Here is a 25,254-nt window from a genome sequence, read left to right on the forward strand (position 1 = left end):
AGCCAGACCCGAGTTCCACTTCGGGCTGAACTGAACCCTACTCCTGGCTAAGGCCAAGTGGCTGCAGCTGCGGGACACTTCCCTAGTGTGTAGAGTGGGGGTACTGACACCCATCTGGCTCGTTCTCACCATCCTGAGGAGCAAACAGGCTAAAACAGGAGGCGCTAACTCAGCACACTGCTTGCCATGCAGTAAGCGCTCAATAACAGCTTTTATTATCTTCGTCGCTCAGAGGCAGGGAGGGGTGAAAAGACATGGGAAGGGGTATGTGGGGTGTGGCACTAAGGGCAGGGAGAGGTGGCAAAGGACAGATGGGGGTGTGTGGAGGTGGGCAGGGGAGTCGGGCGCTGACCTGTGCAGGAGCCTGGGTTGGGGTTGGGGGTGGGAGTGAGTCTGACCCACGCTCGCGGTTCCTCTATGGAAAGCGCCATGCATCCAGGTCTCCGGCCTTCAGGTCTGTCTTCGGGGCGTCGGGATGTGCTGGGCATTACGGGTATGCGGAGTTCACCCGGCAAGGTTGGAGAGAGCCTGTCCCCTGGGCCGGAGCTCAAGGAGGACCCTCAACACTCAATCTTGATGAAGGTAGGGACAGGAGCGGGATGGGGTGGGGGGATAAGAGGGTCCTCACTCCCATGTGAGGACATTTCTGGCGGGACTCAAGGGACCCACTGGTTGGGTCAAGACGTTGGGAGGAAGGGAGAGGGCAGATAAAAGGCACCAGGTGGGGGCACAGGCCCCGGCCAGGAGGGGGAGGTGGGAGGGGTCTTAGGGGGAGGGGCTAGACCTGTCCTAACGACCCCTGTCCCAATCCGGGGCTAGGGGCTCTGAGCGGGATCCTGAGCACCCGCTGGGCCGGCCCTCCTCAGGGTCTCCGGGGAGGGGTTGGGGTGGGGGGGCCGGCCCGGGCCGTGGCGACCCTCACACCAACGCGTAGTCGAACTGCCCACGCTCGAGCGCCTCCTTGTGGTCAGTCCAGGACGAGGCGGGCATGCGGCTGTAGGGGTCGAGCAGGATGCGCACGCAGCGCACCATCAGCAGCACCAGCACCACGAGCAGGCACAGCACGAAGGCGAACACTGTGCGCTGCTCCGCGTCCAGGCCCGCGCCCACCGGGGGCCCCGTCGACGGCGGCAGCGGCTCCGGGGACAGCGTCCACGTCGCGCTCATGGCTCACATCGCCGCGTGCCCTGACCTGATGAGCGGCGGCCCGCCCGGGGCGCGGGGATGAGGCTGCGCCCCCCTGCACCTTAGTGTCGCCCCCTCCACCCCATTGTGTACTACCACATCCTCCCTTCCCCACCCTCCACGCCAGCCTGCCTGCCCGGCCGGGCCGCCGTCCCAGGGCTACGCCCAAGCCCAGCCCCGGGACTTCACCACCTCCGCCACGCGGGGACCCAACTCCGGCCGCGCGCGCAGGTGGGCGCCGAGCGCAGATGGGGAGCCTGACCGCCCGATCGCCCCGGCTCACGCACAACAGGTGCGAGCGCGCAGCCGGAGACCCGGACGGCGCGGCGGGGACGAGGCCCCGCTCCCTCCGTCCCGCTCGCTCCCTTTGTTCTAGGCAGCCCGGGGACCCCCTCCCCCACCGCCGCCCCTGCCCCCGCCTCGGCGCGCCCCTCACCGTGGCCTCCACCCGGACGGGGACGAGCGGCCCGGCGGCAGCACTCTCTCCCGGGACCCGCGCCGGTTCTTCTCTCGGTCTCTCTCTCCCGTAGCGGTGGCAGCGGCAGCCCCAGCTCAGCCCACCCCACCCGCCCGCCCCTGGAGCGACGGAGACGAGAGGAGCAGGCGAGTCGCGCGCCAGCCGGGCCGCCGCGGCTGTTCCCATGGAGACAGGGGCGGGGCCGCCGCGGGGGCGGGACTAGGGGGCGGAGGCCGTGCGGAGAGCTGCGCTTGGGCCTGAGACCCCGCCCGGTCCACAGGGGGCTTGGGGCTGCGGCTGATGGGGCCCGCGAAGACACCCCTGGGTCCAGGAGCTCCACGAGCACCCAGGGTCCCCCTCGGGGCGTGGGCAGCTTCCAGCCCCACCCAAAGGCTCCTCGGACACCCCTGGTCTTGCCTTAGACTCCGCGTAGGGAGTCCTAATGGCCCCCATATCACTCATGGGTGTTTTAACCGACCTTCAGAACCTTGGGGCCCCAACCCAGCGAAGACCCCAGTCGGATTCCGAGTGTGTGTTAATTCTCCCTAGTTTATAACGTCACCCCGAAACCAGAGGCCCTGGTCAGGGACCCCTGTGGACTGCAGCTCCTTCACTGACCTTGACGGCCTCCAAAGGCTAGCTGGCCGCTGGGAGCCAAAGCTCTGTCCCAGCCCCCCTGTCCAGAGACACACACTTCAGACCACACAGGCAGCTCTTCTGCACTTTGGTGTTTTATTACTTCCAAATCTCAGGCTTATGTACAGGAAGTAAAAGCATTGATAAAAAAAAAAATGGACCTAAAATGGCCTGGCTGGTGTGGCCAGTGGCCACTTGGAGCAGCTGATGGAGCTTCACCACCTGGAGTCCCCGGCTGGCTGGAGGTCTCTTGGCACTGTGGCTAGTGTGGCCCTGGTGACCAGCAGCAGCCACTAGCAGCCGTGTGGCAAGGTGGAGAGTGTCTCCCCCCAGGCATCCTCAGCAGCCTGGCTGCCCCTTCGTTGTCCAGCTGGTTTTGCAGCTGCCTTGGCAGAGCCCACAGTCTCGTCCATCCCCAAAGGTCTATAGCTGTGTGGTGCTCCACCATCGATGATCCAGTCTCACGTGCACTCAGAGGATCTGCTCTGTGCTGGAGGCTGAGATGTCCAGGAGGCGCCAGGCAGCATAGGGGTTGAGCTCATCTTGGTCCCGGCAGAGTGCCCACACATAGAGCATGCGCAGCACCTTGTCCTGTGAAATCAGGCAGGGTGAGCGGCCAGGGCCCAAGAAGAGGGGTTAGTGAAGGAGGCCCGGGGGACCAGGAAGGTTTCCTGGTCACAGGCTGGAGGGGCCTCTGACCTCCTCAGGCCACAGGCAGGGTCTTCGGTGAGAGAGGTTGTCCCTACTCCAACCCCCAGTTTTTCCACTCACCGGGTCCCCCTCGACCACCTCGCCTTTGGGGTTCTTGATCACCATCACTAGCTGGGCCTGGAAGGTGATGATCAACACTGGGCCCTGCTCCATCATCTTGCCCATTGCCAGCTGCAGGAGGGGAAGGGAAGAGGGCCTGTGAGCCTCTGACGGGTGCCAGCACCCCCCAGCATACCCCTAAAGGTGAAACCTCAGTGCCTTCCCCTTGCTGGGTAGCCTGGGCACTTGGTCCTGCTGAGGGCACCTGTGCCCTTCCTCCTAAGCGCTGCATCTTACAGAGGGTAAGCCTACTTCCAGAGGCTGGGGGGTGGGGGTTGAGGAGCTCCTCCACAGACCCAGGTGCTCAGCTGTGAGAACTCAGTGGACTTCTTTCTCTGAACCTGGACTGGAGACTGATCTGTATAAAGATCATGGGGTGAAGGGGGCCAGCTGTGGCATGCCTATATCTCTCCACAGGTAGACTGAAGGGGCTCAAGGCACAGCTACCTGTTAGGTGTCCACAGGTCATGACAAGGCCCTTGCCTTTTGGATACAAGGATATCCCCACCCATGGCGTCCACAGCAGCCTGAGGTTTGCACGATGCTCACCTCCTGACCAAGACTGTGTGCTCCTGGGCCTAGGATGGAGCTGTATCTGATAAAACCATTGAAAGTGTCTCTACAATGTGTTCAATAACCCCATCCCAGATGTGTCCAGAACATGTTCACTGGCCTAAAGTTAGGCAAGATTACCTAACACAAATTTAAGATAGCATTTCATTCTGTAGCCTAGGCTGGCTTCTACCTCCCCACCCTTCCCTAGCCTTTCCAGTGCTGGGATTACAGGTTGTACCACCATGCCCAGTTTATTACATAAAATTTTGAATCAAAACTCAACCCAAATGTGTTACATTTGTGTCAATATTAAGTTATATATATATACACACACATTCACACACATATAAACATATATATGTGTGTGAATGTGTGTGTGTATATATCTCAAGTCAAATAATTATTAACCTGGGGATGGCCCAAATAACAACCACAGGGCGATATCAGCTCTGCAAGCAAGAAAATAATGCTGCTAAGCCAGGCGCTGGTGGCTCACCCCTATAATCCTAGCTACTCAGGAGATCAGCTACTCAGGAAGCTAAAATCTGAGGATTGCAGCTCGAAGCCAGTATGGGCAGGAAATTCCATAGATATTTCCAATTAACCACCAGAAAACCAGAAGTGGTGGTGTGCTCTAAGTGGTAGAGCATTAGCCTTGAATGAAAAAAAGCTCAGAAACAGTGCCCAGGCTGAGTTAGCCCCACGATCAACCAAAAAAAAAAAAAAAATAAGAACAGAAGATGCTGCTGGAGGAGCACTGGGTGACCAGTGTGCTGGTCCCACCCCAGGGTCACCCAGAGGCACTCACGTCCACATTGTCGATGTCCAGGATGTGGGAGTGGAACTGGAGGCCCATGGCCTTGGCCTGTTGGATCGGGTGGGCCAGCTGGCTGTAGGTCTGCAATGAGAGGCCCAGGTCCCTGTAGATGGCCACTAAGGGCAGGTCCCTGCCCCAACCCTACCAGAGCCGAATCCCACATGGCCCAGCACCCAGTGTGTATACCAACTTGATGCCAGGAGCACAGGTCCAAGTGGGAGGCAGGTGCTGCCCCCGCTGGCCAGCAGCGCAGGCTTGCCTCCCATTATGGAAAGAGCAAGACTCCCAAGTGAAAGCATTAATCAGCCAAGTGGGGAATTCTGAACAGGATCCAGAATACACGCCTGGGGGGAAGGGGTGGAGATCTTTCACACCCCGCTTCCACCTCATTTGGCTGATGCTTAACACTGGCTGGGATGAAGTGTTGTTTTTTTTTTTTTGGTTTTTTTTTTCTAGGATTTGTCCTAAACCTGTGGGATGCTCGGGAGCAGTCACGCAGCCCAGCCCCGGGTGCAGCCAGTCCTGCTCCAGGATCGCAGAGATGCTCTCCACTGCCAATGGTGTTTGGGTGGGTCTCTTATTAAATTTAGACGCTTTTAAAAACTCCTCAGCAGCTGTGCTTCAGGGGTACCAGCCACTCTCTGACAAAGACATCAGCCCAGGCTTCATGGCAACAAAGTTAAAAAAAAAAAAAGAAAAGAAAACAAACAGCAAAGGAAAAAAAAAAAAAACACCCTCATAAATGCCTAAAGCCTGCTGGATTAGTCACCATGCAGGGGAGTATTTAAAAAAGAAAATCTGACAGAATCTTCTCCTCTGCTTTTTGCAAGTTGTTTGTGAGCTGGGTGCAGAATAGAATGAGCCAAAAAAGTCTCTGGATGGCTTCCTAGGAAGAGCGGGGAGGAGAGGAAGACAGCGCCTGAGAGGCCGGTGAGGGAGGCGGCAGGGTGAGTTGAGGTGGCCGGGACAGACAGGAGGCTGCCAGGAGGCGGGCAGGCGCAGACAGTGTGTGCTCCTGGGGACATCGGCAGGCCTCCCTTGCACCATGGATCTGGTGACGGCCCTGGACCCTGAGCCTTGACTCCGGGAAGCTGCTGGGCCCTGTCAGGACACACAGCTCCTCCCCAGGCGGGAAGTCTACCCACACTGTTTTGATCTGGGTTTCGGGATCTTGTGAGAACAGCTAATGGATCTGCTGGGCATGTCTCACTCCTGCCTTCAGTTTGCCCTTGTGACCCCCTCAGGATGGGAGGCTGGTAGGGAGAGGGGGAGACTAGCAAAGTGCCCACAATCACTATGCACAGGCAAGACTCAGGGCCAAAGCAACATCGTGCATTCACTGACCTTTTCCACCCTCTCTCTCCCTCAACCTGTGCACCCCGCAGGTTGCTCTGGAACCCCATCTTACTCCATGTCTTGGATAGCCCTTCTGTGACTCTCCTTAACCAAAATCAGGTTAACATGAGGTACGAGGAGAAGGTCTGAGAAAACTGGCAGATTTGTGCCCACCAAACTGAAAAGGGGTCATTTCACTTTTTTCAAGGTGCTGAGATTTGAACTCAGGGCTCTGTACTTGCTAACCAGGCCATCTACCACAGGAGCCACATCTCAGCCTTTCTTGTTTTAGTTTCTTTTCCAATAGGGTCTCACACTGTTGCCTGAGCTGAGCTGGACCACAGTGCTCCTATTTACACTTCCAACACAGCTGGCTGGCAGGCATGTGGCATGCTGGCAGGGGTTCTGATAGGCTGGAAGCAGGTGTGCCAGTACTGAGGAAGTGACAGGCTGGTCCAGGGCCTAGCCCATCAGAAACTAGGACCCTTCTTTCCACCAGAGACAGGCCTTGTCCTGCTGTCCTGGCTTGGGCAGTGCTGTGGACAGAACCAGCGCCCTATGCTTGCCAGACAGTTGCGCTGTGCTGAGCCGAGCCACACCCCCTAGCACTTCTGTATTTTGCTTTTTTTTTTCCTGGTGAAAGAGATAGGAAAAAGCCAAGACTCACAGCTTCATAGCACCAGTCTTTGAGAATGTCAAGCTCTCCAGAAATCATTGCCTAAAAAGGGAAAGGGAAAAAATAAGCACAAGAAGGCGGGTGGGCTTCTGAGGCAGAACTCTCGAAAGCATTCTCCTTTCCTGGAGACCCCTGGACCCAAGTCTGCAGGTGAGGCTCTATTCAGGCAGCACCAGCGACCAGCCAGCCCTCCCCAGGATCCCTGTAGGTGTGTACATGGGGCTCTGGCCTGGATATAGACAGGAAAGGAGGAGAGACTTCAGAGGAGCCCCCTATGTGTCCCTGTGGGCCTGTGGAAAGAAGGTAGCTGTGTGTCCAGCCTTAGACTGCAATGAGGCTGGCAAGCTAAGCCCACCACTGGGACAGGACATCTCCTAAACAGGGGCGTTGGCTGGAAGGAAAGCAGGCTGCCAAGGCGGCTCCAGGGTGGATGAGGGAGGTGCTGGAGTGGGCAGGAAGAAGCCAGGAGCATGTGGGGAGAACCATGGCCAGTGGTGTGAGGAACAACACACCAGGAGGAGCTGCCTGTTTCTTCCCACCCCACCTCCTCCCAGCCCTGCTCCAGGTGACAAAAGCACTGGAGACATTGGGGGATGAGACCACGTGGACATGGCAGGTATGTGCAGCAGGAGGAAGCGGGGGGAGGGGGGGGAACAGACTACCCAGAATCATACCACATCCTGGGGGCTTCAGAGAGGCAGCGGTGAGTGAGCAGCCTCAGGGTGGCAAGGCCATCACACCCCATGAGTAGAGCAGGACACTGCCACCATCTCTGAAGCTAATACATACAGTCCTCAGCAAGGACCAATGGCCCCTTCTGAGACCCCTCCTGTCCTGGGTGGGGCATGATCAGGCCTGGGAAAAGCAAGGGGCACAGCCCATGGGGCAGCTGAAGCCAAGTAGGAGCCCAGAGTTGTGTATCAGCTCAGAAAACAGCCCCAGCAGCCAAACTCTCTGAAGTAACTACAGGCTTGAACCCAGGGCGCAGCCTGGGGGAAATGGAGCAGGTGGTACAGGTTGGGGTCCCGCTGATCTCCTCACGAACCTCTAGAATGTTGGGGATGATGTCATTCTCACACTGGCGCAAAAACCGGTCTTTGTCAAAGGCAGGGTCCACTCGAAGAATCTCAGTGAGCACCTCTGACATTTCTGTCTTAGAGAACAGGCCCCCTGCAGGGAGCAGAGCCCTGTTAAGTCCAAGGCCTGGAGTTCCTTCCTGCTGCCAGCTGGGTGGACAGGAGGCCCTAGGGCTGTCACTCACCCAGTACGTCTGTGACCTTGTCTGTCAGGGCCCGTGATGCTCGGATGAGCACGTTATCACTCTCATCATATTTCATCTTCATTTCGAAAAAGCCTACAGGGGGTGGGGGAAAGGGGCAGGGACTAGAGGAGGGGTTCCTTCTGGAAGGATGCCCTCACTCCATGGCTTTCAGGTTCCCTGGATGCCAGCCAGGTCCAAGAGGTAATCTGGGACATTGTGTTCTCATCTCCATGGGGACTGCTATCTGGCCATCTACCTGGTGAGGCTTCAGAGACCCTCAGCCAGGGCCTAGTGAGGCGGTGCATATTATATAGAACCACCCCCACTGGCTGGCACTTCCACTACAAAGGAAACACAGACCTCTAGTGGTCCTCACACGACAAGGAGAAGGGCATGCAGCTGGTTGCTTCCTGCTCAGCCCTTATGAAATGAATTCCATGCTCTGGGCAGGACGCACTTGCCATGGGGCCTCGGGCTGGCCATGCCTCCCAGTGCCCTGATCGTCCATGAGGGAGCTGTCCCTTAGCATCTCAGAGACAGAATCTACAGCCACACTCAGACGGTCAGCCTTGAGGGGTTGAGAGGCCCTGTTGGGGCTCTGGTGTCTGCTGCCACCCTCTACCCGGGAGCTGAGGCAGAGCCACTCACGGTTGAACACCACGTTGTTGTCTTTGAAGTCCTTCCACTGCTGGTACCACTTGGAGTCCTTGTGCAGCACGACCCCCAGGGCCTCCCTGGGGAAGCAGCAGGCAGCTGCATGAGCTTGGCACCTCCCATCTCACCATGGAGACAGAGGAGGAGCAAGGAGCCACCCCAGCCAGGCCCAAGGGCGGTGACAACCCAGCCCTCCCCTCCTGCCTTCCCTTCGCCCCTCCCCATTTTGCTTGTGACTCAAGGGAGCCAGAAGCCCCAGGCAAGGAAATGGACGCTGGCAGGGTGCTGAGGACGGTGGCCCAGGGCTGTGGGAGACCTACTCATTGGGCTCGAACACTTTCTCCTCCTTGAACTTCTCTCCTGCAAACTCAGTCCTCTTCCTGAGACGCTCTGGCCTGCGGTAGGGCCCTGTCTGTCCCAGCACAGTCTCATCGATCTCCTTCTTCACAGACTCTACCCCCTGCCAGGAAAGCAATTTGCAGAGTGGATGCCAACCCACGCTAGCTCTGCCCCTGCGTCCATGCCACCCGGACCAGGCTCGGCTCACCTGCGAGAGGGCTTTGAAGGCAGCACTTCTGCCCAGCTTCTCTCCACCTTTGGACATGGACTCCGCTGACTGCTTAGCTGTCTTGGCGGCCTCCTCCACACCCTCCTTAATCCTCCGGCCCAGGTCGCTCTTAGTCACTTCATCAAGACTCTACTAAGACAGACACAAGGGGCGCTCGCACAGATCCCCTTGGGGACACCACATTCAGTTTCTGGGGTGCTGCACTCCAGGGCTTGGATCATCAGACTCTGGGTCCAGTGGACTACCCTGTCAGGGCAGGGGGGCCTCAGGAAATGCCAGTGACAGGGAGTCCAAGGGAGCAGCAATAAAGGGCGAGACTATGGAGAGGCGCCCAGCACTGGGCTTCAGGCCTGCCCAGAGCCCTGCCCTCTCTGGCAGGGCTGCTGCTCCCCCATCCCTGTCCTGCAAGTGGCCACAGTGTGACCTCACAGCACGATGCACCTCAACTCCTGAGGCTTCCTGGGGAAGACCATGGCCACACCCACAGGCCTTGTTCCCCCACTCAGCTTGGGCTCCCCACTGCTTGTACCCTGTACCCTAGCCCCCTTGGGATGGCGACCCCAGGAGACTGCAAGCCAGATCTGCCATTACCTCCTTCACCGTCCCTGTTAGCTCTCCCAGCTTCTTCCGTATCGCCTCGCTGGTGCGCACTGTCTCAGACTCAATGGTTTTCTAGGGTAAAGAACATTGATTCTTCATTCCAATACAGCAGTAACAATCAGCACAAGCATTTTCTCAGCAGCCCATGCTCCTCACGGAGCTCCCACCCCATACCCAACCTCCCTGGGCCCAAGATCTGGGCTTTGGAATCAGCAGAAGGCCTGTCCCACAGCCACTCCCAGCGGCAGCCATTACTCCCCCCTCCCCCCACGCTGGTCCTAACATCAATCAATCTGCTATGTTTATCTTAGGGGAGGTGTTTTCCTCCTGCTCCATCTTGAGTCCCTACCCTGCTCTGCTCCCAAACAGCCCCTTCCTGAATGACAGAAGGAGGCACTCATTCAGCAGCACCAGTGAGCAGTTTGGGTGCTCAGATGGACAGGTCTTGCCCAGGGCCTGCTTGGGGTCAATGGACCGAAGTGCAAAGGGCTTGGGGCAGGTGTGCACTGAAGCTCACCCACTTGTTGGCAAACAGGAGACTATACCTCCCTGCTGGCACTTGTGTGGAGTAGAGGCTTGGCAGCTGCTCAAGAAGAGACAGCAGTAGTAATTAATACTGACACTGGCCGTGTGACCCAGTTTCTATCACTGTAACCAGGAGTAGTGTGGCTCAAAGCCTGTGTGCTGTGGGTCACCTGCTGCAGCTGCTCCCCCTTGAAGGTCTCAAAGATGATCGGGCATGTCTCACAGCTCCCACAGAAATGACACTGCCAGTGTGTGGCCACACTTTTTTCTTTCTTTCATTGGCAATGCTGGGATGGAATCCAGTGTCTCTTGCATCCTATGCACTACCACTGAGCTCCACCCCCAGCTCTGCCTACTTGGAGTAACAGTGGGGCCTGGGTGGCCCCTCCCATGCCCTGGCCTCTCCCCTCACTTGTGCAGTGACTCCACCTCTCTGGCTCCTCCCCCTGATCTGTGCACGGACCCCACCTATGTGGCTCCTCCTCCCATCTGTGAGTGATCCCAGCTTCCTTGGCTCCTCCTCCGATCCGATCCACACAGTGACCCCACCTCCTCACAGGCTCTGGGAGCAAGTGTGTGGTGGGAAGGGTGAGAAGAGGGACTCACGTATTTCCTTCTGGCCTCCTGCAGTGCATCAGACTCTTCCAGTTTCTTGGCCTCATCTCGGAACTTTTTTATACTTTCTTTCATCTCTTTGTTTTTAGCTAACTCTTGTTTGATGTTATCTAGCAAGCCGGACAAAAAACCTTTTCTGTTTCCAGAGGAATAGGATTTTGACTAGAAAGAATGTGAAAAAAAAAAATGTTAAAGAAGAGACTAGAGGAACACGTCTGGTGACTATCAAGGGACTAGGTGGGACTCTAGGGCTTTCTCCTTTCTGCAGATACAGGTTTCACAATAAAGATATTTGAAGATCATGGTTCAAAGGCAGTCTGGGCAGGAAAATTCATGAGACTCTTTTCTCTAGTTAGCCACCAAAAAGCCTGAAGTGGAGCTGTGGCTCAAGTGGTAGAGTGCCAGCTTTAATTGAAAAGCTAAGGGATCAAAAAGCTAAGCCCTGAGTTTAAGCCCCAGAACCAGCATGCATATGTGTGTGTGCACATACACACACACACAAATACACAATACAATAACAACAATAACAAGAATGGAGCCATAGTGGAAGTAGTAGAGCGCTTGTTCAGCATGAGCAAGGTCTTGGGTTCAATGCCCAACATTATAGATAAAGCATACAGGAGGATGTGTGTCTTAGACACACACTACTCCACTGTGTACAAGAAACATGAGTATCCAATAGTCCTGGAATCAAGCCCCACAAATAATGAAGGTTGACTTACACCCAGACTACAGAATATTACTCAGCCATAAACAAGAAGTGCGCTCTTAAGCCATGCCACCTTCAAAGCACAAGACTAAAGATGCCAATGTAAAAAGGTGATGTGTCACATGAGTCCACTCTATGGAACTGTGTGACAAGCAAAATGATGCTGGCAGTGAGATCCATGACTGTCAAGGTGGGGGAGAAGGGAACAGAGAAGCATCAGAGCAGTGAAGCTTTTGAGCTGGAGATGTGCTAGTCCATGTAAGGGAATCCATGGAGTGAGAGCACATACCAAACCTGAAGCTTGTGTAGACTTCAGGTACAATCTATCAGTCCTGAAGCTAGTGTAGACTTCAGGTACAGTCTACTATCAGTCCTGAAGCTAGTGTAGACTTCAGGTACAGTCTATCAGTCCTGAAGCTAGTGTAGACTTCAGGTACAGTCTATCAGTCCTGAAGCTAGTGAAGACTTCAGGTACAGTCTGTCAGTCCTGAAGCTAGTGAAGACTTCAGGTACAGTCGATCAGTCCTGGCTCTTCTTCAGAATAGGAGAAGTGAACCCGGACCACCATGGCCCCAGATAGGAAAGAGGAATGGACACAGGAACTCTCTGCTCAATTTTCCTCCTAACCTAAAACTGTTCAATCATGCAAAGTCTATTAAAAGTAAAGCAAAACTGGGCACAGGTGGTTCTTGGCTGTAATTCTATTCCAGAGGCTAAAATCTGGAGGACTGAGGCTCAAGGCCAGATCATGCAGAAAAGCACATGATACTCCATCTAGAATCAGCCAGCAAAAAGCTAGGCCGGAGTTATGCCTCAAGTGCTAACAGCTGAACAAGCAAGAGATCTTGAGTTCAAACCCCAGTACTAGGGGGGGAAAAAAAGTAAAACAAGATACAACTTCTCCAAGAGGGAATGTAGAGGACAAGTTATGAGCCAAATGCCAAATCTCATGGGCATCAATCATGTTCCTGGGAATCCAAGGCAAAGCTCAACAAAGAAGGGCCCTCATCCCAGGACTAGACGCAGCACTGGGTGTTACTCACTGGGCTCTGGGAGCTGGGGTCGCTGCCTCTTGGCCCTTCTTGCAGAACTGCCATCACTCCCAGCTACACAGCTAGCACCCTAAGGCCTGGGGTACACAGATTTCCCTTTCTTAGCCCACAGGGTGGTAAAACACAAAGAGCCTGGGATTCAGCATTCTCTCCCTGGGGAAATGTCAACATACCCAAAGGCCAACCCAAGAGACCAGAGAGCCTGAAGCACACCCAATGTCCTGTACTGCTTAAGGATGTAGGCCTGGCAGAATGAGGGAGATACAGAGATGGGGGTTAATAGATACAGACACACAGATGGATAGGAAGAATAGATGAGATAGGCTGAGATCTAGAGCACAGCAGAGTAATAATGGACCACAACAACTGCATGTTTCAATCCAGACAATAGAGAGCACCTGCCTGGTCCCAACATAAACAGTCAATGCAGCCAGGCACCAGTAACACAGGCCTGTAATCCTAGCTACTCAGGAGGCTGCACTCTAAGGATCATACTTCAAAGCTAGTCTTGGCAGATATGTCTCGGAGACTCTTATCTCCAAATAATGAAGCAGTCATAGTGGACTGGAGGCATGGCTCAAGTGTAGTGCTTGCTGGGCAAGCACAAGGCCCTGAGTTCAAATAGTACCAGGAAAAAAAAAGGAAAGAAGGAAGAAAGGAAGGAAGAGAGAGAGAGAGAGAGAGAGAGAGAGAGAGAGAGAGAGAGAGAGAGAGAGAGAGAGAGAGAGAGAGAGAGAGAGAGAGAGAGAGAGAGAGAGAGAGAGAGAAAGATCTAGGGGGCTGGGAAGGTGGCTCAGTGGTAGGGTGCTTGCCTTGCATGCATGAGGCCCTGGGTTCAATTCTTCAGCACCACATAAGCAGAAAAAGCCAGAAGTGGTGCTGTGGCTCAAGTGGTAGAGCGATAGCCTTGAGCTGAAGAGCTGAGGGACAGTGCCCAGGCCCAGAGTTCAAAAAAAAAAAGAAAAAAAAGACAAAAAAAAAAGAAAAATCCAGGTACCGGTGGCTCAAACCTATAATCCTACTCAGGAGGCTGAGATCTGAGGCTTGAGGTTCAAAGCCAATTCAGACAATAAAGAGACTCTTTTTTTTTTTTTTTTGTCAGTCATGGGGCTTGAACTCTGGGCCTGGGCGCTGTCCCTAAGCTCTTCAGCTCAAGGAGAGCGCTCTACCACTTGAGCTACAGCGCCACTTCCGGTTTTCTGGTGGTTTTTTAAAATTGGAGATAGGAGTCTCACAGTCTCTCCTGCCCGGGCTGGCTTTGAACCGCGATCCTCAGATCTAAGCCTCCTGAGTAGCTAGGATTACAGGCGTGAGCCACCAGCGCTCGGCAATAAAGAGACTCTTATTTCCAAGTAGTCACAGAAAAATTTAGAAGTGGCACTGTGGCTCAAGTGGTAGAGTATTATCCTTGAGCAAAAAAGCTCAGAGTGCCCAGGCCCTGAGTTCAAACTCCAGGACCAGGGCCAAAGAAAAATATCATTTGAGGTAATGGAAATGCCAATGACATTTGATCTGAACTTTAAACATTGTGTATATATTAAATTGTATACTGTACCCCATAAACATGTACAATTATGTTTCAACTAAAACAACACGTACATTAGCTGAGTATAGTTGTATACAACTATAATCCCAACACCTAGAAGATTAAGGTAGAAGAAAAGTTCAAGGCCAGCCTAGGCTACAAAAAACCCCCAATGGGCCAGGCACCGGTGGCTCACACCTGTAATCCTAGCTACTAAGGAGGCTGAGATCTGAGGATCACGGTTCAAAGTCAGCCCAGGCAGGAACGTCCGAGACTCATCTCCAATTAACCACCAGAAAACCAGAAGTGGCGCTGTGGCTGAAGTGATAGAGCACTAGCCTTGAGCTGAAGAGCTGAGGGACAGCGCCAGGCCCAGAGCTGAAGACCCATGATGGATAGACAAACACACAAACAAACAAAACAATGACTGGGGTGTAGTAGAGTGGTAGAGTGCTTGCCTAACAGGTACAAGGCACTGTACTGGTTCAATCCCCAGCCCAGAAACAACACAGGCTTTAGGATGAGTTTGAGCTGGACTTAAATCTCTATTTTGACTTGTGTGTAGCTGTGAGTAGAGGGCTGAAAAGACACATAGCTTAGGAACAACCAAGAGTCACCTCACAGGAAGAGGCCATGTATGGCTGACATGTGACACGTGTTGGTGGCACCTTTCAGGAGGGCTGGCCATGCCTCATGCCAGTCCTGCTGTCCTGCTCTCATCCTATCCCTTCTCCAGTAGATGCCCAGGTCCTAAGACCATCAAGGAATCCACCACTCGGGCTGCAAACTATGGAGGGTGGAAGAGGCTGGACAACTAAGGGGAAGAACTCACAAGGTCTGACCCACACCTAGGACCAACCTAGGACATAAAGGGAGGTAATTAGGTGCCTTCAAAGGAGCTGAAGTCAGGTGCCAGTGGCGCACACCTGTAACCCTAGCTAGTCAGGACACTGAGATCTGAGAATCGCAGTTCGAAGTCAGCCAGCCTGGGAAGAAAAGTCCCTGTGAGACTCCTATCTCCAATTAACCACTCAAAAACTGAAGTGGTGGTACTCAAGTGGTAGAGTACTAGCCTTGAGCACAAAGAGGCTCAGGGACAGTGCCCAGGCCCTGAGTTCAAGCCCCACAATCAGCAATTTTTAAAATTATTATATTTATATTGGTCATGAGGCCAGAACTCTGAGCCTGGGCGCAGCTGTCCCTTAGCTCTTCAGCTCAAGGTTGGCACTCTATCACTTGAGCCACAATGCCACTTTTGGTTTTTTCTGCTTATGTGGTGCTGAGGAATTGAACCCAGGGCCTCATGCATGCAAGGCAAGCACTCTACCATTGAGCCACCTTCCCCGCCCTCGACAAAAATTTTTAAAAATTAAAAAATAAAAATGGAAGGAGCTGAGTAGAGAGGCTGGAAGTGCAAGAAGAGAGGCTGTGGGTGGCCCCGGAACCCACGTTTGGGGCTTCCCACCTCACTCAGCCATAGACACCCTCAGAAATAGGACTGAGCAGAACAGAGAACAACTGAATGACTCCCTCCCCAACACCCAAAGGGTTCTCTCAGAAAGGGAGCAGCCATACTTGTCAGGGTTCCATAGACAAAACCACAAGGAAGAAGCTCAGAACAAGCCTGCTGCTTGCAGCTATCAGAGCCCATCAGATGTGCTACCCTGTGAGCTAAGAGCGCCCCATTGCATCAAGCAGACCTGGACAGTGGCCAGAGGCAGCTCAGGCCACTTCTGCAGTACCTCCCTGTTCCCCTGCCAACAAAGGTGGACTTTTTAAACACGTCCCCCTCCCCATGCTTGTTGTCTGGCATCCCAGGTCACTCACCAATGGCAGTGCTCCACCTGGCCGGCGTATCTGGTAGGTTGAACCATGGGGCAGGCTGTGGCTGGAAAGAAATGGGACTCTGCTGCCCAGGCATCTCTAATTGGTGGGGAAAAGAGAAAGATCCATTGAAACAACGGTGACTGGGAAGGATGTGGACTGCTCAGAAAAAGGCAGGAGGCAACTGCTATGCATCTGCTGATTTCAATTGCAGGTCTGTTGTGTGCCAGACAATCTGCAATCTTAGCAAAGTCCAAAAGCCAATGGAACGTGGTAAAAAGGGAATGTGTAGCAACTGCACTTCCATGGTCTATTCTGAAACCAGGAGAATCAGATGGATCCCAGGAAATGCCAGCCTGCAGGGGAAGAAGGCTAAATGCATCTGCATGACATAATCCTTAGTTTAGAGAGGGCATACTAAGTCTTCATGCTGGTGGCAAGCAGTCTTCTATCCCAAACTCCAAAGACCTGGTTGTGTGTGTGTATGTGTGTGTGTGTATGTGTGTGTGTGTATTTATGATTGTGCGTGCGCACATAGGTTTGCTAGTTCTGGGCTTAAACTTGAGGCCTGGGTGCTATCCCTGAGCTCTTTTCATTCAAGGATAGCATACTAGTACTTTGAGCCACAGCACCACTTTTGGTTTTCTTGTGGCTAACTGGAGATAAGAATCTCACAGCCAGGCGCTGGTGGCTCACGCCTGTGATCCTAGCTACTCAGGAGGCTGAGATCTAAGGATCGCGGTTCAAAGCCAGCCAGGGCAGGAGAGACCATGAGACTCCTATCTCCAATAAACCACCAGAAAACCAGAAGTGGCGCTGTAGCTCAAGTGGTAGAGCGCTCGCCTTGAGCTGAAGAGCTTAGGGACAGCGCCCAGGCCCAGAGTTCAAGCCCCAGGACCGACCAAAAAAAAAAAAAAAAGAATCTCACAGACTGGGGCTGGGAAGATGGCTCAGTGGTAGAGTGCTTGCCTTGCGTGCCTGAGGCCCTGGGTTCGATTCCTCAGCACCACATAAGCAAAATGAAAAAAGCTGGAAGTGGTGCTGTGGTTCAAGTGGTAGAGCTTTAGCCTTGAGCTGAAGAGCTGAGGGACAGCGCCCAGGCCCAGAGTTCAGGCCCCACGACCGGACCCCAAAAAAACCAACAACAAAAACAACAACAACAAAGAATCTCACAGACTTTCCTGAATGTGCTGGCTTTGAACCCCAATCCTCTGGTCTCAGCCTCCTGTGTAGCTAGCTACCCCTTAGCTTTTTCACCCAAGGCTGGTGATCTACCACTTGAGCCATGGCTCCAGTTCTGACTTTTTGCTGATTAATTGTAGATTAAAGCCTTACAGACTTTCCTACCCAGGCTGGTTTCAAATGGGATCCTCAAATTTCAGACTCATGAATTGCTAGGATTACAGGAATCAGTCACCAGTGTCCAGCTAGAGACCTAACTTTTAGAGGCAAACCATTAAAACTGTCCCAGTGACAACCCTGGAAAAAACTTACAATGGTCAAGGCAAGGGTTGGGCTTCAAACAGAAATTTAGTGGAGTCCCTCTGGCAAAGATCCAGCTAGGACTGGCAACATGGCTGGAGTAGCACAATGCTTGCCTGGCAAGCATTAGGCCCTAAGTTCAATTTTCAGTAACATGCAAAGACACAGGTAATCTCAATTCTTCCTTTTTTCCTTCCTTCTCCTCCCTTTTTTTTTTTTTTTGCCAGTCCTGGGGCTTGAACTCAGGGCCTGGGCACTGTCCCTGAGCTTCTTTTGCCCAGGGCTAGCACTCTACCACTTGAGCCACAGACCCACTTCCAGCCTGTTCTGTGTATGTGGTACTGGGAAACCAAACCCAGGGCTCCACATATGCTAGGCAAGCACTCTACCACTAATCCACATTCCCAGCCCTCCTTTTTTTTTTTATACTGGCACTGGGACTTCAACTCAGAGCCTTGTGCTCTTGCTTGGCTTCTGCTGTTCAGAAATGGTGCTTTAATCACTTAAGCCAGTGGTGCAATTCCAGCTTTGTGCTAGTTAAGTGGAGATAATCTCTCAGATTTGTCTGTCTGCTCAGGATGGCTCTGAACCTTGATCCTCAAATCTCAGTCTCTTGAGTAGCTAGGATTATACATGTAAGCCTGATCTTTTAATTTTGTTGTCATTGTTGGTCGTGGGGCCTGAACTCTGGGCCTGGGCGCTGTCCCTCAGCTCTTCAGCTCAAGGCTAGCGCTCTACCACTTGAGCCACAGCACCACTTCCTGGTTTTTCTGCTTATGTGGTGCTGAGAAATCGAACCCATGGTCTCATGTATACAAGGCAAGCACTCTACCACTGAGCCACTTTCCCAGCCCCTGTAAGGCTGATCTTGAAAGGCCCTTTCTTCCTTATTAGATGGTGAACTTTAAATTGTATGTAAAGTCTTCTATATCTCTGCACCCTAGCACCCAGCATGGAAGCCTAGAATATTGATGTTGATGTAATAGAACCTCTCATTTTTCTGGGCATTTCCTCTCTCATGGTCATCACTTGGAAACTACAGCAACACCCTAAACTTATACACAGGCATCACTACCACGTACGGTTTTGGGAGGATAACTCTTGGAAAGTATAAACTACTTCTCTCTATGCTGACACCCACAAATCCCAGAAACACAGTCATTAAAAACATCTGAAAGAGTAGACAGCTGTCTAGCCTGGAAAACAAATCTCATTGCAGAATGAAATCTGAAGCTGGTTCTGTCTCAGTCTCCAGTCCAAATTATACAAACCCCTGTGAATTCAGCCCCTATACCAGAACTCAAGACAAGGAACCCAAGGGAGGAAGGAAAAAAAAAATCAGTCCCGATTCAAAGCCAAATATCCCCCCTTCCCCCCCCCTCCATATTTAGTCTCAGTATACTGTCCATCTTCTTAACAGTTGGGCTCCACAATCAGATATGGGCTTTGTACCGATAGGGGACTGTGGGCAGAATTCCTTAATTTGCAGAGAGTCACCGGGAGTTGGTGGCTCAAGCCTGTAATCCTAGCTACTCAGGAGGCTCAGATCTGAAGATCTCTGTTTGAAGCCAGCCCGGGCTCAAAAATCCGTGAGTCTCCTATCTCCAATTAGCCATCAAAAAGCTGTAAGTGGAGCTGTAAGCTCAGGTGGTAGAGCACTAGCCTGGAGTGAAAAAAACTAAGAGACAAAGCCCCAGGCCGAGATCAAGGTCCAGGATCAGCACCAAAAAAAAAAAAAAAAAAAAAAAAAAAAAGAAAGAAAAGAAAAAAAAAGAAATAAGAGTCAAGCAGCAACAATATTTAGTATTCTTTTCTACGTGCGCATTCCAGGCTTTGCGTCCCCTCATCCTACTCAACCATGGATCCATGCTGCTTAGCGAGTTCGGGAACGATCTTCCTCTCTTCCAGGCTGAACATGACCAAAGGCGATGCAGGAAATGCCCTTCACAGAGGACTGACATTTAAATGCGTGAATGTCTCGGGGCTGGGACGGTGTGTTTTTTCCCCCTCCATTCGGCTACTTTTCTGCACGAGGCACCACCTCCCCAGCCACTATTCACTCCTTCCTTTACGTGGGGCCTGATGTGAAAGCCAAAGTAACCAAAAGTCCCGGCAAGTTCGGTGCACGGCTGCCTCGGGACCCGACCATCTGGCCTCGGCCTCGGGCCTCGCTTCGCGCTGCGGGTCCCGGCCTCAACTGACCCAATGACCCTGCCCCTGAGTCTCCCGTGGGGCCCACGGGAAGGGCCACAGAGCCAAGGGACTAAGGAGAAGGGGACCCCGGAAGCTGCGCGCTCGTAGCCCAGTCAACCCGACCCGCTTGCCCCGAACGTCCGCTCACCCGCGGACAGCGGCACCAGCCGGCCCGCAGCGCCGCCGCCGCCGCCGCCATGTTGGAGGAGCCCGTGTGACCTTCTTGCGTCGCGCGCCGATGGCGTCATCCGCCTCGCGGGCCTGGGAAAAGCCGGATCGGGGGCGGGGTTTAGGAGAGAGAATGGCCTCTGATTGGGCAAGACTCTCCAGGTAGCAAGTGAACGAGCGTTGTAATAGGGGTGTAATAGGTCCAGGCTTTTGGCAGAATGAGACTTATGATTGGAGGTGGTACTTTTGTGATATTTGTGGTTGGGTAAGATTACGAAGAGGCGGAGCCTGAGGGTGGGAATTCAGTAGCCCGAGTGATTCCGCGAAAGAGACCGTTGTGTTCCCGTAACTCGAGGGGTGTGCAGGTGGTTTGACCCACTGCAAGGATGGATTCAGTTGGATTCTGACTGGACTAAACCAATGCGGGATTGACTCTGCTCTACTGACAGCGACTGACCTTGGGGATTGTCAAATTGATTTGCTCCAAGAAGCAAAACTGTCCAGCGCTTTGGGAAGAAGCTTATTTCTAGCCCAGTACGAGAGGGGAAAGCTGAGACCAGGCTAATTTGGGGCCAGTTCTCCATCAGTTTAGTGTGCGTGGAAACATCTGGCTCCTAAGAAGCCCACCTTCGTTGTTTTTCAGCTGTTTTGTATTTGGAGGATGCTGCCATCTAGTGGTGGTACTTGGATGTACCCGGGCAATCTGGGGCTGGGAGAGGGAGGTGAACTGGTGCCATGGGTTACCCTTTGTCATTTTGAAGCTGTGATCTGAGCTTGAAAATGAGGGAGGTTGCACTTCAGAGTACTGAAGACAAGCACAACAGCCCAGCCATGAGGACGATCAGCCCCAGCGATGCTGAGGCTTCAGTCAACAGATTGGCCTTGTGTTATCTAAGAGACCATTCTTCTCCACAGAGCCAAGGGATGTATCTGAATAGTGTGGATAGTGTGTAATCCCCTGACTTCTAGTCTGTTAAAATCTGTCCCTCAGGAACTCCACTTCCAGGGTAAAGAAAAAGACATTTGTGTGAGGTGTGTGTGTGTGTGTGTGTGTGTGTGTGTGTGTGTGTGTGTGTGTGCATGCACCAGTCCTGAGGCTTGAACACAGGGCCTGGGCAGTCTCTGAGCTTTTTTGCTCAAAGTTAGTGCTCCTCCACTTGAGCCATAACTCCACTTCTGGCTTTGTGATGGTTAATTAAGTCTCATAGACTTTACTATTCTAGTTGGCTTTGAACCTTGATCCTCAGATCTCAGCCTTGTGAGTAGCTAGGATTACAGGCATGAGCCACCAACATCTGGCTTGTGTGAGATGTCTTTACTCCAGGAGCAGACAAGTTGAGTGGTTGGAGTACACAGGGTTGTAGCTGAGAGGAAATTTGGACTAGAAGCATAGCTTCTTAGTTATTAGGAAAAAGATACTCAGGGAGAGTAGGATTAATGGGCACCCAAGTGGGAGAAGCATCATCCTTGGAAGAGGATCAAAAAGACCTGGAAGAAGGCAGGTAGAATCAGCAGTATGGAATGCTGCAGGCTTTGGAAATGCAAAGATAGATTTTTAATCTACTGTCCTTTGCATTTTCAAGTTAGAAGTCCCTGGGGGAGAGCCAGATGCCAACAGTGTCTCAGATCAGCAATCCCAGCTACTCAAGAGGCCGACAGCCAGGCTCTGGTGGTTCATACCTGTAATTCTAGCTACTCAGAAGTCTGAGATCTAAGGATCGTGATTCAAAGCCACCCAGGACAGGAAAGTCTGTGAGAATCTTATCTCTAAGTAACCACCAGAAAACCAGTAGTGGAACTGTGGCTCAGGAACAGTGCCTAGGCCCCAAGTTCAAGCCCCATGACTGACACCACCACCACTCCCAACTCCCTTCCCCCTCGCCCCAAAAAAGAGGTAATTCAAAGAATCCTTTTTCCCCCCAGTCCTAGGGCTTGAACTCAGGGCCTAGGTACTGTCCCTGAGCTTCTTTTGCTCAAGGGTAGCACTCTACCACTTAAGCCACAGCACCACTTCTGGCTTTTTCTCTTTATGTGGTACTGAGGAATTGAACCCAGGACTTCATGCATGACAGACAAGCACTCAATCACTAAGCCCATTCCCAGCCTCCCCCACCCCATTTATTTTATTGATTGATTGACTGATTTTTTTTTTTTTTTTTTTTTTGGTTGTGAGGCCTGAACTCTGGGCCTGGGCGCTGTCCCTGAGCTCTTTAGCTGTCGACTAGCGCTCTACCACTTGAGCCTCAGTCTCACTTCTGGCTTTTTCTGCTTATGTGGTGCTGAGGAATCGAACCCAGGGCCTCATGCATGCAAGGCAAGCACTCTACCACTGAGCCACCTTCCCAGCCCTGATTGATTGATTTTTGTGCCACTCTTGTGGCTTAAACTCAGGACCTGGGCACTGTCTCTGAGCTTTTTTTGCTCAAGGCTAGTGCTCTACCACTTGAGCCAAAGCTCCAATTCTGGCTTTATTAGTGATCAGAGATAAGACTCGCACAGACTTTTGAACCTGGGCTGGCTTCGAACCTCAATCCTCAGATCTCAGCCTCCTGAGTAACTAGGATTACAGATGTGAGCCACTGGTACCCAGCTCAGTGGATCCTATTTTGAGGCCAGCCTGGATAAAAAAAGTTTGTGAGACTCCACCTCCAACATAACCAGCAAAAGCAGGGCTGGAAGGATGGCTGAAGTGGTAGAGCACTTGTCAAGTGTGTAAGCTAAGCAAGCGCAAGGCCTTGAGTTCAAACCCCCAGTATGAGCAAAAAAGAAAGAAAGAAAGAAAGAAAGAAAGAAAGAAAGAAAGAAAGAAAGAAAGAAAGAAAGAAAGAAAGAAAGAAAGAGAGAAAGAAAGAAAGCTCTCTGTGGAGATGAGCCATCAGTGTTTTGACAGTGATGGGGGAAAACCAAATTTCAGTGGTATGAAATTGTATTTACACAGGTGAGCTGGAAGTCGCTTGTTCTGAATCTTCAGAGCCAAGTGGCAAATTTTCAAGAATTTTTGCAGCTAGTTGTTGAACATAGCCAGTATTTCACAGTGAATTATATAACTGTAGGTACCACTAAGCCACATTCCCAGCCCTCAAATGAATTATATTAAAAGGAAATACAAATATAAATTGTATAAGTGTAGGATCAAATGGATTCTATTAAAAGGAAATAGATACCCCAAATACCCCACCTCTTAATTATTTTGCTATGTTACTGTTATTTGTGTCCTTCATGTTATTTATGTATAATCATGTGCCACATAAGGCCTTTTTGTTGTTGTTGGTCATGGGGCTTGAACTCTCAGCTTGGGTGCTGTCCTTGAGCTCTTTAGCTCAAGGCAAGCACTCTACCACTTGAGCCAAAACACTACTTCTGGTTTTCTGGTGGTTAACCGGAGATAAGAGTCTCATAGACTTTCCTTCCAGGGCTGGCTTTGAACTGCTATCCTTGGATCTCAGCCTCCTGAGTAGCTAGAATTACAGGTATGAGCCGCCAGCACCCGGCTCACATAAGGCCTTTTGTGTCATCAACAGACACATGTAAGACAGGTCAGTCAGGCGACAGTGGCTCATACTTGTAATCCTGGTTACTCAGGAGGCTGAGACCCAGAGGATCATAGTTTGAAGCCAGCCTAGGCAGAAAAGTTCATGAGATTCTTTGTTGTTGTTTTTTTTTTGGGGGGGGGTGAGGAATGGGGGCTGGTCCTTGAACTCTGCGCCTGGGCACTGTCCTTGAGCTTTTCTTTGCTCAAGGAAAAGTGCACTACCACTTGAGCCACAGCAACACTTCTGGCTTTTTTGGGTAGTTTATTGGAGATAAGAGTCACAGAGTTTCCTGCCCTGGGCTGGTTTTGAACCTTGATCCTCAGATCTCAGCCTCCTGAGTAGCTAGGATTACAGGAGTGAGTCACCAGTGCCCAGCCATGAGATTCTTATCTCTAATAAACCAAATGGACTAAAGGCTCAAGTGGTAGAGTGATTGTGAATGAAAAAGCTGTGAGAGAGCTCGAGGCATGGAGTTCAAGCTCCAGTACCAAAACAGACACACACACACACACACACACACACACACACACACACACACACACACACACACACACACACACACACACACACACACACACACACACACACACACACACACACACACACACACACACACACACACACACACACACACACACACACACACACCCTCTGCTGACAGAACAACAGATTCATGTCTGTACTCTGAAGATGACTGGCAAGGTACTGAAGCCCTGTCTTCTTGAGGCATCCATGTCATAAATCTCTTTTCTCTGCCCTTCACCATGTCTCTTCATTTGGTGGTGTATTGGGATGAGTTGCCCCATGCCTCACATGGTATATGGGCCTGGGGCCTAAAATTTCTGGTTTCAGTTTCATACAAGAAAGGCAAAATTGAGCTAGGAATGTGCCTAGTGGTAGAGTGCTTGCCTAGCATGCATGAAGCCCAGAGTTCAATTCCTCAGTACCACATACACAGAAAAAGCTGGAAGTGGTGCTATGGCTCAAGTGGTAGAGTGCTAACCTTGAGCAAAATAAGCTCAGGGACAATGCCCAGGCCCTGAGTTCAGTCCCTGGGACTGGCAAAATAAAAAGGCAAGATTAGTGGCTGACACCTGTAATCCTAGATTTGAGAATCAAGGTTCAAAGCCAGCCTGGGCAGGGAAGTCTATGAGATATCTCCAAGTAACCACCAGAAAACTAGAAGTGGCACTGTGGCTCAAAGTAGTAGACTAGAATACTTCAAGGAGAGTGCCTAGGTCCTGAGTTCAAGCTCCACAATTGACCCAAAAAAAAAGGGCATGTATTTTTTGTTGTTTTGTTTTGTTATTGAGGCAGGGGTTCAGGCTGGCCTTAAACTTGTGATCTTCCAGCCTCAGCTTCTTGTGTGTGGTGCTTACAGATATTCACCAATATACCTGGCTACAAAAGGCAACGTTTAGGGTTGGGATGGTGTCCGCTGGGGTGCTGATGACACTGATAGGGAGTATATAGTACAGCGAAACCATTTGCCTTATGGCCAGGGTGTAAAAAATAGGAGGAAAAGGGTTTTTTGGGGGGGAGGGTCCCACAATCACCTTTGGGGATATACCCCAATAACCTAAATATCTTCCCCATCCCCCAATGCCTCATCTCTTAAAAGATTTCATCACACCCCCACTGGGCATCAAGCCTTCATCAGGAAGATTTGCAACATCCAAACATTAACAGGCTTTCATGGGATCCTGAGTTCATATCTTGTTTTGTTTTGTTTTGTCTGTTCTGGGACTTGAACTCAAGGCCTGTGCACTGTCCCTGAGTTTTTTCACTCAAAGCTGGTGCTCTACCACTTTGAGCCACAGCCCCACTTGCAGCTTTTTGATAATTAATTAGAGATGAGTCTCATGGGCTTTCTTGTCCAGGTTGGCCTGGAGCCGTGATCTCAGATCTCAGTCTCCTGAGTAGCTAGGATTACAGGTGTGAGCCACCAGCACCCGGCTTTTTTTTTTTTTTTTATACAGCACCTTCTCAGGCTTCTGCCCATAAGCCTGTGTCGTCTGTTTGTCCTGTCTTGGGCTTCTTTTCTGTTTTTGATGACATTCTCTTCCGTTTCCAG

The 25,254-nt window shown here is 51.9% G+C and overlaps 2 protein-coding genes across 2 annotated transcripts; both read right to left on the reverse strand.

Moving 5' to 3' along the window:
- Positions 1–192: 192 nt before the first annotated feature.
- Ctxn1 (cortexin 1) lies at positions 193–1,774 on the reverse strand. The gene is made up of 2 exons (XM_070001875.1): positions 1,622–1,774; positions 193–1,192 (listed from the first exon to the last, which is right to left on the reverse strand). The coding sequence occupies exon 2, from the start codon at positions 1,165–1,167 to the stop codon at positions 919–921; it is 249 nt and encodes an 82-aa protein (XP_069857976.1). The 5' UTR covers positions 1,168–1,192; positions 1,622–1,774; the 3' UTR covers positions 193–918.
- A 581-nt stretch (positions 1,775–2,355) lies between these two features.
- Positions 2,356–19,701, reverse strand: Timm44 (translocase of inner mitochondrial membrane 44). Its single transcript, XM_070002411.1, has 13 exons — positions 19,628–19,701; positions 15,808–15,903; positions 10,686–10,856; positions 9,546–9,626; positions 8,934–9,083; positions 8,707–8,846; positions 8,381–8,466; positions 7,733–7,825; positions 7,517–7,641; positions 6,463–6,513; positions 4,452–4,541; positions 3,050–3,160; positions 2,356–2,869 (listed from the first exon to the last, which is right to left on the reverse strand). Exons 1-13 carry the CDS (start codon positions 19,676–19,678, stop codon positions 2,750–2,752), a joined length of 1,365 nt encoding a protein of 454 aa, XP_069858512.1. The 5' UTR covers positions 19,679–19,701; the 3' UTR covers positions 2,356–2,749.
- Positions 19,702–25,254: the final 5,553 nt, after the last annotated feature.

Source organism: Dipodomys merriami, unplaced genomic scaffold (genome assembly GCF_024711535.1).
Source record: "Dipodomys merriami isolate MVZ:Mamm:240054 unplaced genomic scaffold, mDipMer1.0.p SCAF_6, whole genome shotgun sequence".
NCBI lineage: Eukaryota > Metazoa > Chordata > Mammalia > Rodentia > Heteromyidae > Dipodomys > Dipodomys merriami.

Bases quoted from the DNA above. Each gene is read 5' to 3' on its own strand.
- Ctxn1 (XM_070001875.1), bottom strand. From the start codon at position 1,167: ATGAGCGCGACGTGGACGCTGTCCCCGGAGCCGCTGCCGCCGTCGACG.
- Timm44 (XM_070002411.1), bottom strand. From the start codon at position 19,678: ATGGCGGCGGCGGCGGCGGCGCTGCGGGCCGGCTGGTGCCGCTGTCCG. The intron at 9,627-10,685 runs GTGAGTCCCTCT...TCTTTACCCTAG, and splicing joins AGGAGGCCAGAAGGAAATAC to AAAACCATTGAGTCTGAGAC. The intron at 3,161-4,451 runs GTGAGTGCCTCT...CCCCTCCTGCAG, and splicing joins TGGACATCGACAATGTGGAC to CTGGCAATGGGCAAGATGAT.